At 40.7% G+C, this 19,831-nt stretch overlaps 3 protein-coding genes and 1 non-coding gene across 5 annotated transcripts; 3 read left to right on the forward strand and 1 right to left on the reverse strand.

The window, feature by feature from the left end:
* Positions 1-74: 74 nt before the first annotated feature.
* Positions 75-4,145, reverse strand: LOC147332140 (galectin-2-like). 2 transcript variants are annotated; one of them, XM_086288563.1, is made up of 5 exons: positions 2,511-2,782; positions 1,365-1,425; positions 1,144-1,223; positions 750-921; positions 75-524 (listed from the first exon to the last, which is right to left on the reverse strand). In XM_086288563.1, exons 2-5 carry the CDS (start codon positions 1,371-1,373, stop codon positions 378-380), a joined length of 408 nt encoding a protein of 135 aa, XP_086144689.1. In that variant the 5' UTR covers positions 1,374-1,425; positions 2,511-2,782; the 3' UTR covers positions 75-377. The 2 variants fall into 2 exon arrangements, with proteins under 2 accessions (XP_086144689.1, XP_086144688.1); XM_086288562.1 differs by lacking the exon at positions 2,511-2,782 and adding an exon at positions 4,012-4,145 and having other exon boundaries at positions 76-524.
* pick1 (protein interacting with prkca 1) lies at positions 2,110-8,454 on the forward strand. Its single transcript, XM_086288561.1, has 13 exons — positions 2,110-2,274; positions 2,764-2,837; positions 3,060-3,171; positions 3,387-3,515; positions 4,550-4,616; positions 4,750-4,839; positions 4,910-4,963; positions 5,086-5,148; positions 5,451-5,584; positions 5,795-5,887; positions 5,977-6,027; positions 6,675-6,819; positions 6,944-8,454. Exons 2-13 carry the CDS (start codon positions 2,797-2,799, stop codon positions 7,198-7,200), a joined length of 1,236 nt encoding a protein of 411 aa, XP_086144687.1. The 5' UTR covers positions 2,110-2,274; positions 2,764-2,796; the 3' UTR covers positions 7,201-8,454.
* A 275-nt stretch (positions 8,455-8,729) lies between these two features.
* Positions 8,730-8,802, forward strand: trnar-ccu (transfer RNA arginine (anticodon CCU)). Its single transcript has one exon. It is a non-coding gene; the product is annotated as a tRNA-Arg (tRNA).
* A 195-nt stretch (positions 8,803-8,997) lies between these two features.
* LOC147332143 (lysosomal leucine aminopeptidase-like) lies at positions 8,998-16,681 on the forward strand. Its single transcript, XM_086288560.1, has 11 exons — positions 8,998-9,148; positions 9,725-9,947; positions 10,058-10,141; positions 11,311-11,446; positions 11,922-12,062; positions 13,814-13,958; positions 14,506-14,706; positions 14,851-14,991; positions 15,085-15,270; positions 15,761-15,867; positions 15,987-16,681. The coding sequence occupies exons 1-11, from the start codon at positions 9,079-9,081 to the stop codon at positions 16,161-16,163; spliced, it is 1,611 nt and encodes a 536-aa protein (XP_086144686.1). The 5' UTR covers positions 8,998-9,078; the 3' UTR covers positions 16,164-16,681.
* Positions 16,682-19,831: the final 3,150 nt, after the last annotated feature.

Consider the following 19,831-nt stretch of genomic DNA (forward strand, 5'->3'; position numbering starts at 1 on the left):
TTCTCTGCATGTTTTATCTACATGTTTACATGACTATAAATAATCAGTTACCGGATTTAGCAAAGAACTAATATATTTGCATTTTCTCTTATTGTTCCGCGTCATCATACTTTTACTCTTTCATGCCTCGACATATACTGTGTTTGTGAGAGGCTGCAAAACCTTAAAGATGACAAAACATGATTATTTGACTGTAAACATTTTATATCATTTTGCACAACAGGACATTTTAATCCACTTAAATGTATTAATTTCTCTTTATCTCTTAATGATTCTTCAGTCAATAACTGACTGTTATTGTAAGAATAACATTCAGACAGTCAAACCTCATCTATAACTAAAGTGTTAAACACAGCATCTGTTTACAGTTGTATCTCTTAGCAGATCTTGAAGGATTTCAGTTTAAAGTCTCCTGTGACTCTGATGTAGCTGATGGTACCCATACCAACACGATTTGGAAACTGGACTTCCTGTCCATCAGGAAGTTCCACTTCAAACGTGTCTTCAGCCAGTTTCAACACAATCTGAAACAGAAGAAAAATTCATAAGAAAACATTTTTTCCAAAACACAATCAATTCCAACCCAACCTTCATCCCCCAGCTTAATATCTGCAAGAGTATTGGTGTGTTTTTTGTGTTTTATGTGGGTAAACCAAACATCCATTTGATCTAATCAAAAACCTTCTTGTGATATTTATAATACTCAGACACTCAGTACATCATCAATTACTTCGATCACATTCCCTCACCTTGACATCAGCACCCCTCTGTAGGGGGTTGTGAATTTCCCGTTTTTCATCGCCCCAGCAACCAGCAATCTTTGAGTTGCACACCAGCACAGCACCATCAGTGTCATCATGGAAACGAGGATTGAAGTGCAGTGCCAGGTCATCTGCATCACAGCCAAGATCGATCTGGAATCTGTTGATCAGAGGTTGTACAAACTAGGTTTTAATATCAATGGCTTGCAGAGCTTTAAACACATGATCACACAGTGGATACAAGATATAATATAATTTGTAAAAGTCCACTTTGTGCTAGATTGGATTTTCCTACTGCAGGATTAACAGCATATGTAGCTTTCATTCAGTTTATATGGTTACTGTACTGAAAAAATAAATGTTATGAGTTTTGTTAGCTTACCTCTCTGCATCATGCAGAATTACCCCTTTTATTTTCAGCTCATCTCCGGCTCTCAAATCCACATTCTTCAGTTCGAGTTCCTGAACACATGGTTAGAATATAATCTGAAGAAGTCTTGAGAATGAAATAACTTTGCATTTTCAGTTTTGCAAATAATTTATTAAAGGGTAAAATGTAGTTAATTTGTTGACATGTAGTGGCATACACAAACCTAAGCTTACCATACTCATACTGGTTGCTGGTGAACAGTCCTGGATGATGGAGTGTCAGCAGAGGTACAGTCTACCGTGCCGGGAGAAAAAAAGGTAAATGGGATAACTGTGAATTCTAGTTTATTTCTGATGCAAGACATGAGTTTTAGTAAGATTCTCTTTTGACACTGACTCATTCAACATCATACTATATTCAGTACAAGCACCACTCTGTTTAATCACCTGCAACAGCAAATTAGTATATGAACAAATTAGTGTGATTTTTGTATTTTTCATTGGTATTAATTTTGCATATTAATGAGGGCCTTCAATATACTGCAGATGACTCTAGAATAAAATAATCTATATAGTGTACCATACCCATGCAATAAGTCTATTTCGCAACAATTGTTTTTGTATGCTTGACATTTAAAATGATCTACAAACAAGATCATTGTGAAATGTACATCACTTTTTCCATCAAAACAAATCTGTAATAATATTATATTTGACAAATTTCATGCAGGGGCAGGTTGACACTCTAACCACTGGATGGCAGTAAAACGCGTAGTCTAAATTAGAAACAAGCGAATCCTGGAAGGACTTTGATTAAATCTGCTAAAATACAATTACAGTGTTTTCATATGAGCTGATGAGAAGTTTAAAATAAATAATCTGTATCATTTACACTGAGGAATATAGAATTATAGACTGTAAGAAAAAACTAGAAAATGATTATCCAGTCCTTCCTTTTGTAATACGTTTTAACAACAACTTCCGTCACCCTGCCGGAAGTGACAAAATAAAGTAAATAGAAGCTGTCTTTAGATCGAGAAGTTGAGATAATTGCGAATAAAAAGGGCGATTCAAAAAAAAATATTTTGATTTTATGCACACTGAATAATATCTTTATGACGACTCTGTGCGACGTCTAAGAAAGGTAAATTGTTAATGGCCTGCTGACGTTTCAGGGGACAACATTAGCTAAATGCAGCTGCTATTAGCCTACAGGCTAGCAGCTAATAATCCAAGTTCCTTACTGACCTCGGTCACTGCAATGAAATCTAACAGTGACTGGTTTGTGTGTGCATGCAGATATATTAAGTGCAACAGTTACATTAATTAAAACGTATTTAAATGGTTGTTGTTAGGATGTTAGCATGCACTGCGGGTTACCAGCTGTTTGCTCTGCTCCAGCGTTTCCTCACTGACTCCACAGCGATTAGATTTGCCGCATCAGGAAAGCAAAGCTGCCAATTTTGGTGATTTTCCGATAGTCCATCTGACTATAAACTACTTTTAAATTCACCGGTAGCTCAAACTCTTAAACGTGTTCTGATTCTCACTCTTTTAATGAGCGTTTCTTTGGTTTCTGATCACTAGATCCAGTTAAAACCTTTGATTTCTGTTTTATTGTACTCTCTCGCAGGTTTCACAGGGACAGGAGTGACGCTGTCCTGCAATGTTCACAGATATGGACTATGAATTGGAGGAGGACAAACTGTGAGTCATTAATGAGCTTTCTCTACCCACCCCGCCGAATCACATATGCTTTTCATACATTATAAACATAAATCATTATTAAACATCTAAAACAGTAACTGATAAGGTGAATGCCTTGATATAAACTGTGATATAGTTCCCTCATTACAGAATGTCCCAGAATAAGATGAACAAAATGCTTCAAAGCTCAATTAGTGTGGGTTTTTTTCTCTGTCTTAACAGGGGGATACCAACAGTGCCTGGGACTGTGACTCTGAAGAAAGATGCTAATAATCTTATAGGCATCAGCATTGGTGGTGGGGCTCAGTACTGCCCTTGCCTCTACATTGTTCAGGTGCACACAGAATAATTTATTATGACTTTATTTATTAACATGTCATCGATCACCAGAAGTTTCCATCATGCTTTAAATGTTATAAGACTGTATCTGTCTCAGTTTGCTGCTGTTTAGCATACGGGTCATTAAATGCAGCTTATCGCCTCTTATTCAGGAAAAATAACTGTACTTTGTCACGGTACTTTTTAAATGCGGTTGCTGTTGCTTTGCAGGTGTTTGATAACACACCAGCAGCTTTGGATGGGACGCTGGCAGCAGGTGATGAAATCACAGGTGTGAACGGGAAAGCAGTCAAGGGCAAAACTAAGGTGGAGGTGGCCAAGATGATTCAAGCTGTGCAGGTACACCGACTCTGAAAGTGTTTATTAAAAACTCAGCATTACACTATTGACCATAACTGCTATTTAACATTACAGTGTGACAAAAATGCACACAGTTTAGAATAATAGTACAGTCATTTTTGCATCTGTAGCTACAAAAACTCTCACCATCTCCATACACACTAAAGAAAAAGATGCATTTGACTGATAGCTTTATTAGCCTTTTCAGATTTTTGGTAGTCGTGATGTGTTGATTATTTCCATGGATTATTTTGAATACAATAATAGTGTCATTGCTGTGAAAATCTTATGACAGCCCTGTTGAAATAATGATGTTAACATGAGCCCTATTATTAAACTCTTGTTTTTAATCTTTTAAACCTAAAGACAGCGACTCTTCATACTCACCCTCACCTCTGATGACCAGTGCCCCATAATGAAGAAAAAAAGAACCAAACCACAGAAACACTGTGTGTCATTTAAAAGAAATTTTGAAAATAGTTAAAAGATGACTCACTTTTTTATGTCCAGCACAGTCCAACAGTTAGTGATATATGAGCCCACCTTCCCACTGTAGACAGGACACTGTAGGAGTGACTTCACTGGTTTGCTAAGCTGTGCTGAAGAGGTCGGGACAATAGCCCGTAGCATGTGGCGTACCATCACCGGTGAATAGTGGCGCTGTTGTTTTTGGCATCTTTTGTTCACAACCCAAAAAATTCCATGACTTCCTGCGTGGTGGGATAAAGATGGGGTTCAGTGTGGGATTAAAAGGATTAGGTGGTGTTGCTGCTGCCCGTCACTGAAAATACATTTCACACTTAGCACCATGAATGTTGCACATTATTAATTTTAACTTATCTACTAAGGTGAAATGTAACTTTCTTTGAAGCATGCATAGCAGTGCTTTGTACTGCATTCTTGCATAATCTCAACAAAAGCTAAAACAGTTCTATTTCTTATATTTAGCACTGCTACAATAGATGCTCTTCCTCTCACCATCCTATATTTATTTATTTATTTGGTTCATTTAACTGTTGATCCTATTTTCACAGGGAGAGGCAGTGATCCACTACAATAAGCTGCAGGCTGACCCAAAACAGGGGAAGTCTCTGGACATAGGTATTTATATTTATGTTACTTTCTTTTGAAGCGTGCACTGCAGTGCTGTGTACTGCATTCTTGCAGAATCTCAACAAATCGTTTTCACTGCTGCGTTAGTTTGTGTTAAACATTGATATTTTCTATGTTTCAGTGCTGAAAAAAGTCAAACATCGACTCGTAGAGAATTTGAGCTCAGGAACAGCGGATGCTCTTGGACTCAGTCGAGCTATTCTATGCAATGGTAAGACTGCTAAGATGGTAACTGCAGGTTTGTTCATATCTACTTAGATTTAACTTATTCTTCTTTACAGATGGACTTGTCAAAAGACTGGAAGAGCTGGAGAAAACGGCAGAGCTGTACAAAGGTAAAGAATGATAAGATTCTTTACCTAAACATGTTAATCATGTAATGTGAAAACTCCATAATCACAGATATGAGAGAGCTTTTAATCCACAGAGACGCTGTTGTTCTCTGTTTGCGTTGCAGGGCTTATGGAGCACACGAAAAGACTACTGAGGGCGTTTTTTGAGCTTTCTCAAACCCACAGAGGTCAGTCACTATATCCAAAATCACAAACGAGAAAAACAGTATTACACCAGTGGAATAATCCACTCTCACCCCCAAGCGAAAGTTTGCTGTTGTTTTTTTTGTTTTGTTTTTTTTCCCCAATGAAGGCTAAAACCTGGTGGAGCTTTTAGTTGAAACGTGACCATAAAATGAAGAAAAATGTCATGTTTTCATACAATGTCTGCTTGCTGGTGGAGTTGTATTTATTACTTTTTGTTTTCTAACTTTAGCAGATCTTTGCTCGTAGCTATATCTGAGCGGTTTCTGGTTTTGTCCCTTTGCAGCATTTGGAGATGTGTTTTCTGTCATCGGGGTACGAGAGCCCCAGGCTGCTGCCAGCGAGGCTTTTGTGAAGTTTGCTGATGCTCACCGCAACATTGAGAAATACGGCATTCAGCTTCTAAAGACCATCAAACCTGTAAGCACAGATTTAATTTATGCTTTGAGTCATTCATTGTACTAAAAGTGCACACATCAGTTAAAAACATTCATTTTAAAGAAAGCTTTGGAAAATTCTGTCTGTGTATACTTTATATTGTGTTCCTTAAATCTGTCAGAGTGAAATTTATTATGTAAGATGTCAGTTTTCCAGTGGATGTTAGATTTTAAAGTGTCTCTCGTTGTGCAGATGCTCCATGATCTGAACACGTACCTTAATAAGGCCATACCAGACACCAAGCTCACCATCCGCAAGTACCTGGATGTGAAGTTTGAATATCTGGTGAGACCTGCGGTGCTGTCACTCTGTTTACTGAAATTCACTGTCAGCCTGTAGGTTGAATAACAGGACGGGTTTTTTGTGTCTTTCAGTCGTACTGCTTGAAGGTGAAGGAAATGGATGATGAAGAATACAGCAGCATCGTGAGTCACAATTTTTACTGATTTAATTATATCAGTATGATATTGACAGTTGATGTAAAAGTGACATTTTGATTGCAACATTTCTTCCTGTTCAGTGTGTCAGATTATTCTTCTATGAGGAAAAATTTGACCCCAGGAAAAATGTAACCGAAACCTGCTACTTTTTGAACGTTCTAAAGCAGAAAGATGAAAACATTAGAAAAACTGACTGTAAGAAGATGGAACATCACATTTGTATCTGCAGACTAACTATAGATGCCCATCTTTAATTATCATGAGATCATTATGTTCCTCTCTCTAGTTATAGGGATGGTACCTTGAAGTATGAAGCTGCTTGAGATGACTGCGTTTAATCATGTTCTGTTTTGTACACAGGTGTTAGATTAGAGTCAGACTCGGTGATAACAGGTGTTCTTTTTAAAAGGTGTAGATATTTACCATCTCAGCATGACCGCCTCTATATCCTTCATGCTCACAGTCAAACTTTATTTCACCACACTGATGCAGACTTAGCAAGTGCAAGTTTTTTTTTTCTCTCATTTTCCCATAAGCACTCTGGGGAAGAACTGGCTATAAGCTTTCCTCGGATTTCCGCAGCTGAAAACATGTTTGATATGAACCAGTAAATCCTATTTTCCTTCTCACAGGCCATGGGGGAGCCTCTGTACCGCGTCAGCACTGGTAACTATGAGTACCGTTTGGTGCTTCGGTGTCGGCAGGAAGCCCGCGCCCGCTTTGCCAAAATGAGGAAAGACGTCCTGGAGAAGATAGAGCTGCTGGATCAGAAACACGGTCTGTTCTTGCTGTTTTTCACCTTTAGCTATTCCCTCCTCTGTCCTCCGTGGCCTGTAAACAGATGCTGAGGATTTAGTAGCTTCAACATGTTGCTTTTGTTTTCTTTCTTCCCCGTCTCCAGTTCAGGACATCGTGTTCCAGCTGCAGCGCTTCGTGTCGGGAATGTCACATTACTACAATGACTGCTACGCCGTCCTGAAGGAGGCAGATGTGTTCCCCATCGAGGTGGACCTCTCCCGCACAATGATCAACTACAGCAGCCAGCCGTTCTCCTACACAGACGAAGACGAGGAGGAAGAGGGAGGCGGAGAGGGAGGAGGAAGCAGTGCTGGCAGACAAGCAGAAAACGGAGCGGAGAAGCTGATCGATGACGAATGAGAAAGCCCGCATGCGTTTGTGTTTACCATCAGTTACATTTAATGTCTACACACTCAGCAGGCAGGGATCCTTGCAGCAGAAAGCAGCTGCAGGAGCGGTTAACACTGTTCACACAGAGAGGAATACTGATTAGAAATGCTGCTATGATACTGTATGTGGGCGTTTTTACAGTTGTTTCTGTGGATTGTTAAAAATTCTATAGCTTTACGGTTACTTTATGATATTATTTACATTTGCAAATTTTCACTTAAAGAAAATCATTTATGGTGTCTCATAAGGTCATCACTGAAGGAGTGTGAGAGACACAATCAACTGAATGAAGCTTTATTTTGTTGTGAGTGATGTGTTTGGGTTTTAATGTTTCAGACTGGGATCTGTAAGCATATGAGGTGTGCCTTTGCTCTCTGTACAGTGAAGTGTACTGGGTCTGAGCTGTTTCAGTGTGGATAATATTTATTTTCTTTGCTGCAGAACCTGCTGCATCTTTGACGTTTATTTGTTTACCTGCTTGAAATGATATCACACTCTAAATGTTTGTCACTGCAGAGAGAAATTCTCAGTGCAACAAACCACTGGATAGTTTTACAAAATGTCAGGGTGTTTGTTACATTCAGCCTTTTTCCTCCATCTTTGCACATTTTAAGTTGTCTGACCGAGGTTCTTTTTTTTTCTTTGTCTAAGGTGTCTGTTTTATCTTCTCGGGCAGCATGCTTCAGGTGGAGTGTTCACATTCCCCTCACTACATTTGCATTCCAGCTGTGCCCTCACAGTATGATGAAGAAACTAAATGGATGCACAGCTTCACCGTGTTGTAAAAAGGAATTTAAGAAAAAACACTAGAACTGTGTATAAAAAAGGTGTAAAAGCTCTTTTACTTACTGTTTTATTTATTGTGTTTATCAAATTATATCTGAAAATTTATTAAGGAAAAGTTAATCTGATAGTTTATTAAACTGTTCCAAAACCTATCACTAGGGGGCAGTGTCGCATCAGCTCTTAAATGTTTCTTTTTGTTTCTCTGAATGCAAAGAAAGGGACTCATTGTTTATGTTTCTTAATTTTCTTGGTTGGTTGCTTCGTACTACGTCATAATGACTTTTCGGAACTTGACTAAATATATGATCATTTTAATGAATATGCTGTCAGTTTATTTTCTATTTTAACTTTCTTTTACCTCGATAGGGTCTGTGCCACATGAATTGCGCAGATGCACTGTCCGTGACATTGTAATATATCAAATAAAGTAAATCCAAATATAAAGGAGGGTTGTGTGTTAATTATAAGAATGTAATCTCGAAGCCTCCATGAATATGGGGCTTTTGCTTTCAGTTGTAAAACGGAACGGAAACATGCCAGCTGCGCAGAAAGAATTCCCTTCGCTGTAGACGCGTCATGTAACTCTGAACTAAACCTTCGAAAAGCCCACACACGGCTCCGGACTCAGGCTCTGGTACCTACGATATGAAATCGTCGCAGGGTGATTGTTATAATCTCTAAAGAGTTTCCTGTGAGAGTCACAAAGCCATACAGCCCCAGTGGCCTAATGGATAAGGCACTGGCCTCCTAAGCCAGGGATTGTGGGTTCGAGTCCCATCTGGGGTGGAAGGTTATTTTCTTTCTTTTCTTGTCTCAAAACTGAAAACCATGTACTCTTGTTTACCAACTATCTTAGTTGTTCCAGCAGCTTGTCTCGAAGTGTTTTCACGTACTGTTCCCCTTTTCCGCTCCTGGCCGCAGCCAATCAGAAAACTGAGCTCGCGTCACCTTTGGACTTTCCTTGCATAGAAAAGACAGATTTCCTCTTTACCCGTGCCACTTCTGTTCGAACCATTTCTATGTCCCGCAGCAGTTTTAGTTTTCAGCTCCATTCTCGCAGACATGTCTCCACTAAATTGGTTACATGCCTGTCTTTTATTCATCGTGGCTGCGACCTTCGCCTCTGCTGACAGTAAGTAGGACAAGTACATGAGAAGTCACTGGTGATTGTTTAAGGATCTGAAGAATCAGAATCAGAATGTCTTTATTGTCATTGTCGCAGGTACATCCAAAATAAAAGTGGTATCCGATCAGTGCATCATCCATAGAAATATAAAAATCTAAATTAAACAATAACATTTAATTAAATCACTAAATAAAATAAATAAAGTGCTAATAAGAATAGTATGAGCAAACATTCCCACACACATGCTTCAGTCAGTGCATAGATCATTTCAAGAATGGCGTGATGGACATTTTTTAGTAGCAGCATTCAGACATGTTATTGCGGTTGGGTAAAAGCTGTGTTCGACTCTATTTGTCCTTAAACTAATTGCTCTGAACTGTTGCCCTCGGGCACACAGTACAAACAGGGAGTGTCCAGGGTGTGAGGTGATACAGTGATCCTTTGGTCGGTATTAAACTTTCATTTTTGTTTGCACCCATTAATTCATCAGAACAATATAGAAGGAAAAAATCCATAAGTAAAGGAGCTGGGATCTGTGCCTCCCTTTTTGTTTATATTTTCATTGTGTTGATGTGTTCTCAGAGCTGACAGCAGCCACTGTGTACTGGGACCCTGATCACAAGCTTGTCAAGTTAAAGGAGGGGGTGATGGAGGTCGAGGGGGATGCTTACGGGTTCCTGAATGACACCCTATCCAGTACAGGCTGGAGCGTCCTTGAGATCCGAGCAGGGTATGGAGAGACTCCTGAAACGGATGAGATCACTTTCTTCCTGGCTGGCTACCTCGAAGGCTTCCTGACTGCCCAGTAAGTGCTGTCAGTTCTTATTATAATCTTATTTCTTTCACTCAAATTCTGAGTCTGGGCATTTTGTATTCATTCTTATACTTGTACTCATTCTTCCTTTTCTTCCCGAGGCAGATGATGGACCACTACACCAACATGTACCCGCAGCTGATCACCGACCCAAAGATGCTCGACCCAGTTCAGAAATTTATGGAGTGAGTCTGTTCCCTTTTCCTTTCAGAGTTACAACCCGAGCAGCAGAAATGTCACATCTACTTCACAATCTGTCATCTTCAATATCCTCTTCTGAAAAAAGTTCAACCAAACATTTAAGCACTCTCAGCGTTGGCATTCAGCCACTCTTGACCACAACAGAGGTGTGGTCAAGAGGCGGGGGAGAAATATAGGAGTGGTGGAGAACGAACTTAACCTGCGTGTCTATTGTCTTGCGTAGTTTGGGAGATGATGATGGGTCGGGTGGGCTGCTGCGGGTTCTGTGGGCCCTGGTCCGGATGGGCCTGGGCCCCCTGGCCTTGGTGGATGCAGGGATGGCTCCGTGGGCTCGGTCCACTCTGGTACAGCTGGCTGCTGGCAGAGCCCACGGACATGTCACTGCAGCCCCCTCTGGCTTCTGCTCCTGGATGTCCTTCATGCCCTGGGGGACGGGGGTATGGCTCCCCACACCCTCTAGCAGATCGTTTAATGGAGAAACCTTTTGAATACAAGTGTGCCCATCCACACAGGTCGCGGACAGGTGTACACACGGGTGTTCACAAACACAAACTACACCTTTCTTGGCAAAAGCACAGTCTTGCGTGCTCCACAATAACATTCAACATTGAGTATTTACGGTTACTTACACTTAGCCAGATTATTGCGACGGTGTCGTACTTATTATATTGCTCTCTTTTTTACTTTCTTTTTTTCTCATTTTTTTTCCTTCTCTCAACAGGTGATCCAGATGATTTTTTTAAGTGCCCTTTCTCACTGTCCCTCTTCACCTCTGTTTTTCGTTCCCTCCCTCGCTCACTCCCTCTCTTTCTTTCTCCCTTTCCTATCCCCCAGTCATGTTTGTCCCATCTGTAAAACTGAAAATAAAATAATGAATAATAATAACGAAGGTCATTAAAATGGACTAATACAGCAAGCCTGTGATGACCCACTTGGCAAAGTAAATCTGTTGGGGATCTTTCTTGGCCTTCAGACAGTAATTCTGACGGCTAAAGAACCAAATGGGATGGGCGGGAAAAAAAGACCATGTTGCAGAGTTAAGAACATTTTTGATCAGGTTTTTCTACTGATGCAGTATTACAGTGGGGTTTTGTAAAGTAGCATTTATCCATTTAGTTAAATTTCAGTCTAAATATGATTCTTGTACGTTTAGGGAGCAGGACTCATGGGTCAGACAGCAGGTGAACAAGAGCTCCGATCCTCTGTGGAAACACGCCGGCTTCATCATGGCTCAGCTGGACGGATTGCAGGCAGGAGTGGCAGCGTGGGCCGAGAAGCAAGGGAAGAAGGTAGGATAGCCGTTTGGCTGGATTTTTGTCCCACAAAAACGCAACAAAACACAAGAATGTTTAAAAAAAATGCTATCAAATAAATCTGCACTCTGAAATGCAGAAGCATCAACCAATAATTTTATATCAGGTTTCACAGGCTTAAGTCATGTTAAATATAAAAAGTAGAAGTAATAGTACTTAAGAAGATTTTCATGAATATGCTATAGAGCCAATAGTGATATTAATGGCAGTAAAAGTAATACTACATACCAGCAGTTATGAATTCAAATAATTTATTTGTTTAAAGAATCCACTTTGATTTGCTGTAAGATGTGAATTATTTTTAATATTTTCTTTTCTCATAATTAATTATTTTGTAGCTTTTATTCCGTGTTTTGTTTTGTTTTTGATAAATGGCCGTCTCACTTCAGGAGCAGCAGCACTGTTTGTTTGCATTTGATGACCAGCTGTTTATCTGTTGTCCTTCCCAAAGCCGCTGACGCTGTTTGACGTCCAGTTCCTGAACGCGGTGGGAGACCTGCTGGATCTGATCCCAGCCCTGGTCCCCAGCTCCTATCCTTCACTCAGAGACTTCAAACTTCCAGGGATGGGTCACTGCTCTGCACTCATCAAGGTCAGAGGTCAAAACACAAGTTAATCACAGACTGTATATAAAAGATGGATATAGAGACCAAAAGTGAAGCTAGCGATGCCTAAAATCAACTCACTCTTTCTTCTGGTTGCAAAAGGAAGTCTGACTTTGAAGAAGCATCTGCTCTATGAACAGTGTTGGGGAGTAAAGGAATACATGTACCGGCGTTACGTATTTAAAATACAAAATATGAGTAACTGTATTCCGTTACAGTTACTGTTTAAAAAGGTGGTATTCAGAATACAGTTACTTTGTTGAAATAAAGGGATTACACGGCGGTCTTTTCCCATTTCATATGTTAGGCTATGCCCTTTCTATTTTTGGTAATTCCACGCTGGTGGAAATAAATAAAACACACATTAAGAGGCTCTAATGCCTGTGTCTCCATCTCGCGGCCCATGTCACCTCTATTTGCATAATGACGTGATGAAATATTTTTAAAATTATTGTTCAACAAATTATTTAATATGAAGGCAAAAGGTAGAGTGTTACAGGTATAGCCCTAAAGAATGCCTTTCTCTGTCTCTCGTTAGCAAAGTTGACCCAGACAACAAAGTAAAGCTAGTTTTTGGCTACGAGCCCGACACGGAGCCCAGCGCATTAGCCAGACGTCCCTTTACTACGGTTTGGAGCCGCGGACCTGTTTTATATATGCGCAGAATAGTTTTCTATATGAGATCGCTGCAAAAATTTGCAGCCTTACCTAATGTCCACCCTACTGTTACTCATTTTATATTAAGATTTAAAAATCTAGTTGGTATTGGTATGGCGAGTATAGTCTTCAGTAATAGTAATAAATCGCACAGCAATCGTACATCGTACAACCGTAAATACTCAATGTTGTATTCAGAATACGTTACTCTCATTGAGTAACGTAATGGAATATGTTACGAAATACATTTTGGGGCATGTATTCTGTAATCTTTAGTGGTTTCAAGTCTTGGTGAATAAACCGAAATGTTCCATTTCTGCAACATAAAACGAGCAGTTGATAAGTTCACTTTATGAAGATGTGGTGTCTCCTCTTGCTCGTCAAGTTTGAGGGGGAAAAAATATGGCAACCGATAAAATGCCAAACCCGAGGATCTAAAACACAAGTCTGCGCACAGCTTACAGTGGCCATCTTTTATATACAGTCTACGATCCTGATCAGGCTCTTATTCTTATTAGATATTAAAAAAAATACACATAACACAAAAAGCAGCTGATGTATATGAGTAGTTCCTCAAATTTACTTCACAGCAAATTAGTAATGCTTCACTGACATCAGCTGTAACCTGATTTTCATAGGTGTGCAAAATAAGAAGAACAAGAAACTACCAGTGAAGAGCAAATTTCCTGTGTAATCGAATGTGCTGGTGCATTAGTGCAGTAACGCATTATTCATCTTTATTTCATATTTAAAGAAACTAAGTTTAATTTTCAGTGACATAATTAAATCAGGGGACAGTTTTGTACACAGAGGTGCATATTCTAAAACCTGTAACTTCAAAGTGTTTTTTGCACGGCAGCTTTAACAAATGTATGTTTGTGCTAAATAACAGGCCAAATTTAAAAGTCCTATAACGTCACCTGTTCTGACTTCTTGTCTGTTTTGTTGCTTTTGTTGAAAGGAAACTATCGAATTTAAGTTAATTATCTAACTAAACCAATGTTATTATGTTGGTTAAGCTACATAACTGTTGGACATGACGCACGATTGTCTCATTACTGATTTCTGTCATCATCTTTAGATGCTGCCGGGGTACGAGAACCTCCTGTTCGCTCATTCCAGCTGGTACACGTACGCTGCTTCGATGCGGATTTACAAACACTGGGACTTTCACATCAGCGAGCCCCATACAGCCACTGGAAAACTATCCTTTAGCAGCTACCCTGGTATGTAAGAAAGCAAGAGCATCAGTGAAAATTTTTTACAATCTTTTAAAACGTGTCCTATCCAAGACAGGCAGCATTACAATCAGTAACTGCACAGACTAGTACAACACAGATGAAAATACACAGCAAAAACACACTAAAACTATAAGAATGTAAAACTGATGGAGTAAAATACAAACACAACCAACATTTATGCTGAAACAAACATAAATAAAAGTAAAAGTCACTGAGTTTATTGAATAGTACTGTGCTGTTAATATTCATGCAGTACATTTGTAGTAGCTGCCTCCAGGTCAGTTAAAGACGTCTTAAATGGATTTGGTGAGATCAGCTTCTTAAGTTTTAGAGTTTTGCTGATGATTCCACTTCGTAATTCAGTCAGTGTCAGCCATCTCCAGAAGGCCAACCATTCATTCTGCTGTCTCTGTATAACAATTTTGGTTATCTCGCCCTCTTCACACATGGCACACATGCAAAAAGAACATCATTATGGAAGAAGATCATCCATAAAGCTCATGTTTGTAATGTGGCTTGTTTGTGGCTTCAGGGTTCCTGGTGTCGCTGGATGACTTCTACCTCTTGGGAAGTGGTCTGATGATGACGCAGACGACCAACGTTGTCTTCAACTCCTCCCTTTTTGACACAATCACCCCAAATAGCCTACTGGCCTGGCAGAGGGTCAGGCTGGCTCACAGTTTGGCAAAAACCGGAGAAGAATGGGCCAAAACCTTTTCCATGTATAACTCTGGTGAGCATGTCTGCCTTATGTACATGGATCTTTATACACGAAGCACAGAAACTGTGCTGTGTTTTGATAGAAAAAGCTAAATCATGCTCAGGCCTCTTTATTAAACTTTTTTCTCTTCCATAAATCGACCTGTAACTCTTGCAGGAACCTACAACAATCAGTACATGGTGTTGGACAGAAGCAAAGTGAAGCTGGGTCACAGTCTCGACGACGGTGCGCTGACTGTGGTGGAGCAGATCCCCAGCTTGGTGGAGTACTCGGACCAGACACAGACTCTGCGCAGAGGCAGCTAATCATTTTCTACATTCAATTGTATTTTGTATCATATTTCATTTTTAGACTTTTCTGTGATTTCGTCACCACATCCATTTCTTACAGGTTATTGGCCGTCCTACAACATTCCTTTCCATCGGAAGATCTACACAATGAGTGGTTACGTAGAAATGTGGGAGCAGTACGGAGAGGACTTCTCCTATGACCTCTGTCCCAGAGCCAAGATCTTTCGCCGTGACCAGTGTGGCGTTAAGGACCTGGAGTCCTTGAAGCACATCATGAGATTCAATGGTGTGTGGCTCCATCTCGGCTTCTTAGTTTTAACTCATTCTGCTGACTCTTTGTATGTTGCTGTTTCATAAGCTAGATTTTTGGCTGCAGTACACTTCATTAGTTACATCTTGTTAGAGGCACACATTCAACAAGCTGCTGGATTCAAATCACATCTAGTGGATAAAATGACACTGGAGGCCCCTTCAGTACTTTTTTTTTTGTTTGTGTAAATTGTCACTTTCAAAAAGGCAGTTTGAGATAATCTGAGCTTTGCGACATGGTGCGTTATCCTGCTGGAAGAAGCCCTTACAAGATTGGTAGACCATGGTCAGTTTGAACTTTATTAGGTTGTCAAGTTACTGGTATTTTATTGTCTGATTAGATTTTTGCATTAACAAGTAGTTGAACAAGTCTAATTACGTGGCCTTTTTTTATTTAGCTATTCTGAAGCTCAATTCTCAAGCTTTAGCTTCAGCAAGCATGATATTTTTGGTTTGCTTGTTTTCAGACTATAAGAAGGATCCGTACTCAAAGGGTGACCCCTGCAAGTCCATCTGTTGCCGTAAAGACCTGCGAGGAGAGGATCCTTTACCAGGAGGCTGCTATGACACTAAGGTATTCCCAGAGCGCCACAATAGCCTTTTCATCAGTAGCAGTCATACAGGTTTCATGAATTCAGATGCTTTTAAGCTCTACCCAGCTTTCTTCTTGTTGGCGTCTTTTTCCCTGTGCAGGTGACAGATTTCCACTTGGCTGGGGATTTCCGTGCGGAGGCGGTGAACGGGCCGACAACACAGGACGGACTCCCACCGTTCTCTTGGGACAAATTCAGCAGCATCAGTCACCAGGGCCTGCCACAGTATTACAACTTCACTTTTGTCAAGATGCAGCCCATTCTTTTCAAACCATGAGCATCAGTGTGTGACTGTGTGCGCACGATAGGGATTCTTTCAGGGTAATGAAGGTCCACAACCATCGGTTTTATCTGTCCTTTCCATTACCATCCTGCAGATGATTTTTTTTTCTACATGTTTACTATTGCATCCATGAGCAGATCTGCTTTTTTCTCCGCTGTCACTTTTTTATAGGATTTCATTCAACGCTGGTAAACACAGATTTCTGATCTATTTCTAAACACGTTTTTTTTCCCAGGGTGTCCTGTGTGCAGCCATTGGTGCCTTTGATGCTCACAGTAGCTTTATGATATAATAAAATACCAAATCACAAAATCAGCAGATGTGCCACCTTAAAGTAAAATCTTTATTTTTGATGCTTGAATGTCTTCATATATACAAACACTATTGCTGCAGGAGTAGAGGAAACAATCAGTGCAATGCCTCAGGACTCAGGAGCTGATCATCTCTTATGATCTGATTTTTGTTTGCTGCCTTTTGATTGTGCTGTGTGAAATTAAAAACCTCTTCTTGTATTTTTGTGTTTCTTTGCATGTCTACGTTATGCCTTTATTCCATTTTTGTTTTATACTTAAACTCTCACAGTCTGGACTTTCAGCTACTCTGGTTTAGTGGATTATTCATGTGAGTTTGAAGCTTTCATAAATATTTAATGGAAAAGTAAGAAAGCAAGACAATTTAAAAACATGTCTTCATCTGTAGTTGTCATCCGAAAAAAGTGATTTTTGGTATTTGCCTGAAAACGCCTGGCTCTAATCGCCAAACAAGCGAAAATAACGCCATACCGCTTCATAACACTTCTCCCACGTTTTACTTCAAATGGACCAAAATAGTCCACTCCAACAAAGCTTAACGGGGATTTCTCAAGGGTTACTCTGCTTTCATGCAACTCAGCCAGCTGCAGCTGGCCTGCAGTTCCATGAAACCTTCCACAGGCCACACACCTCGACATAAGGCACCAGGAACCCAGTATTTTTGATGCAGCTTTGAGAGTATGTGGTTCTTTTCACCATGAACCACCTCTTTATGAATATGCTTCAGAATTAGATTAGAAATATGAAGATCTTTGACCTTAAAATCTTATAAATACATTTTTTTTAAAGAAATGTGAAGATCTTTAGCGATTATGACAGGATGCTTGGAATCTTCTGACATGACAGCTCTACTCAGATGTCCGACAGCCCGCAGCACATCATCCTCCAGAACAGGATTCACCTTATGTATGTGGCTGCTTCGTTTCAAAGTCTCTCCTCTTTGGAGGCAGGAATATCCTTTAGGGATATCTTTTCCTCTGACAGAACTTGATTATTTGCATCTCAGCATCCTCAACCTCTCCCAATGAAAGAAAGCCGTGGCAGAACTCAACCCTATGATGAGCACCTTCAGACTGAGTTGTATCAGATGGAGACTGGAAGTCTGTCTTGTTCTTCCTGCGGTGCAATAGCAAGGTCTTGAACCTCAAAATCCAACCCATCACCCTGATGAGACAAGTCCAGAATGAAGCACAATGGATTAAAAGGGTCAGAGGATGATCATCATCATGTGCTTGTGAGACATCCATGGCAGCAGACACCTTAACTTCAGGATCTTCATGTTAAAGTTATTGCAAGTTCTGGGTTCACAGGCCAATTGTTCTCTGGCTGTGTAACAAAATGCAGGACCAGATATCCATTCAGTGTCAAGTAGAAAGGTCTCTGCCTTCATGCCTCTGGAGGCAAAGTCTGCAGGGTTATGCGTTGTGTTTACATTCCTCCACTGGGAGGCACTAGAAGCCTTGAGGATCTCTGACACTTGGTTCACCACAAAAACACGGAACCTGGAAGTCTCATTATTGATATATTTCAACACTGCGGTGCTGTCTGTGCAAAATACTGAGTTTAGGAGAGGTAGTCTCAACTCCCTCCTCCACATTTTATCCTCGCAAACTGCTACCACTGCTGGCATCATTTCCATGCGTAGGATTGTGACTGGTTTTAAAGGCACACTGGACTTTCCCATTATGAAGGAACTGTGTATCTGTGAGTGACTGGTGTGCAGCAGCAGGTAAGTAACAGCGCCACACCCCTTTCCACTCGCATCTGCAAAGTGATGCAACTGAGCAGTGGCCGTCTCTCCAAAATCAGGTTTTACATTTACAATGCATCTTAAATGCAACTTAAATGCATCTGACTGTAGGCACCACCACAGTCCCAATGCTCCCTCAACAGGTCACGATCCAGGTCTATGACCTTAACTTTCTTTGCTCTTTCCTCCTCAGGTATAACTGCCAGAATGCTGCAGCTATTACTCACTTTGTTAAGTTGAAGCCACCCCTGGCACAGATGTCTCTGAGATCTGAGTAAAGATTGATGGCTTTGTCTTCAGAGCCTATTGAAGCAAGGCAGTTGTCCACATAAAAACTATACAGAATGGTGTCTATCACCTGCTGGCTGAAGTATGCTTTGTTGTCCTCTGCGCATTTCCGCAGGGCATAGTCGGCACAGCTTGGAGAGGATGTTGCCCCAAACAAATGAACACCCATCCTGTACTCTTGCATGCTCTAAAGTCATCACCAGGCCACCAGAGAAATATCAATAGGTCAGAATCTTCCTCTGGCACATGCACCTGGTGAAACATAACCTGGATGTCAGACATCAAAACAATAGGCTCTATTCTGAACCTCGTCAGTACTCCAACCAAAGCATTTGTTAAGTCAGGGCCACTCAGGAGCTGCGCATTAAGAGAGACACCCTGGAATGATGCTGCACAGCCGAAGGCGACCCGCATCTTCTCCTTGGTAGGATGGTAAACCCCATGGTGAGGGATATACCAAATCACCCATCACCAACTCCAGGAGTTTTGAGTCTTCCTTTGACAGCCCATCTGCTCATCATGGCTGCTCTCAGGGAAGTCCATCTTGAACTGCTGTTTCCATAGCTTATCCAGTGTGACAGCAGAAACTCTTTTGGGAGTAACTGTTGCCAAACATCCTGGCCTTCCACAGCATTCTCGATTAAGTGGCCCATGCACTGTCCAACCAAGCACAGTCTAACGGTGAAAGGTCCATCACCGACACTCCGGATGACCTCCAAAGGTTCCAGAGCTCTGGGCATATTCATGCCAATCAAAAGCTCCACACTGGACTTCATTTCTGGCAAATGAACATGCTTCAAATGTGCAAATCATCCAGGACCTGTTGATGTGGGACGTTACCAATATCTACAGGCATTTTGTGCTGAGTGAAGAGGTCAGGTATATCACAGTATATGTCACTGTCCAATCCAGCAACTTCAAGTTCAGGTACAATGAAACTGTCCACCACTTTCTCCTGTCCCATAGTGTGCAGGAGAATCGTTGTCTTCCTCCCAGCAATATTCAGCTTGTCCATAAGACCCACTGTACAAAAGGATGCTGAACTCCCTTGGTTCAAAAAGGCAGATGTTTCAACTATTCTTTGACCTCTCTTTGATTTTACTTTAACTGGCATGATGGCAAGCTTACAATCTCATTCACCGGCCCCGTATGACCACTAATCTGGATTGTTATCTGCCTCGTTATCAGGTTTGGCTTCATTCTTCTCCTTGTGGTGGATATGGAGAATACTGGCATGTCTGAAACCACAAATTTTACATAAAAGACATTTTCTGCATTCTTTGCTGATGTGCCCAGTATACAAACAGCCAAAA

This window comes from Aulonocara sp. 'chitande type north' Nkhata Bay, linkage group LG4 (assembly GCF_057382095.1).
Source record: "Aulonocara sp. 'chitande type north' Nkhata Bay isolate Kocher_YH1m ecotype deep benthic linkage group LG4, A_spYH_male_GT1.1, whole genome shotgun sequence".
Classification (NCBI taxonomy): domain Eukaryota; kingdom Metazoa; phylum Chordata; class Actinopteri; order Cichliformes; family Cichlidae; genus Aulonocara; species Aulonocara sp. 'chitande type north' Nkhata Bay.

Coding starts and splice junctions, on each gene's coding strand:
- LOC147332143 (XM_086288560.1), top strand. CDS start 9,079: ATGTCTCCACTAAATTGGTTACATGCCTGTCTTTTATTCATCGTGGCT. Junction 9,149..9,724: donor GACCTTCGCCTCTGCTGACA/GTAAGTAGGACA, acceptor ATGTGTTCTCAG/AGCTGACAGCAGCCACTGTG. Junction 10,142..11,310: donor CCAGTTCAGAAATTTATGGA/GTGAGTCTGTTC, acceptor TTGTACGTTTAG/GGAGCAGGACTCATGGGTCA.
- LOC147332140 (XM_086288563.1), bottom strand. Junction 922..1,143: donor ATTCTGCATGATGCAGAGAG/GTAAGCTAACAA, acceptor TCTGATCAACAG/ATTCCAGATCGATCTTGGCT. Junction 525..749: donor AGAGGGGTGCTGATGTCAAG/GTGAGGGAATGT, acceptor CTTCTGTTTCAG/ATTGTGTTGAAACTGGCTGA.
- pick1 (XM_086288561.1), top strand. CDS start 2,797: ATGTTCACAGATATGGACTATGAATTGGAGGAGGACAAACT. Junction 2,838..3,059: donor GAATTGGAGGAGGACAAACT/GTGAGTCATTAA, acceptor CTGTCTTAACAG/GGGGATACCAACAGTGCCTG. Junction 4,964..5,085: donor AACGGCAGAGCTGTACAAAG/GTAAAGAATGAT, acceptor TTTGCGTTGCAG/GGCTTATGGAGCACACGAAA.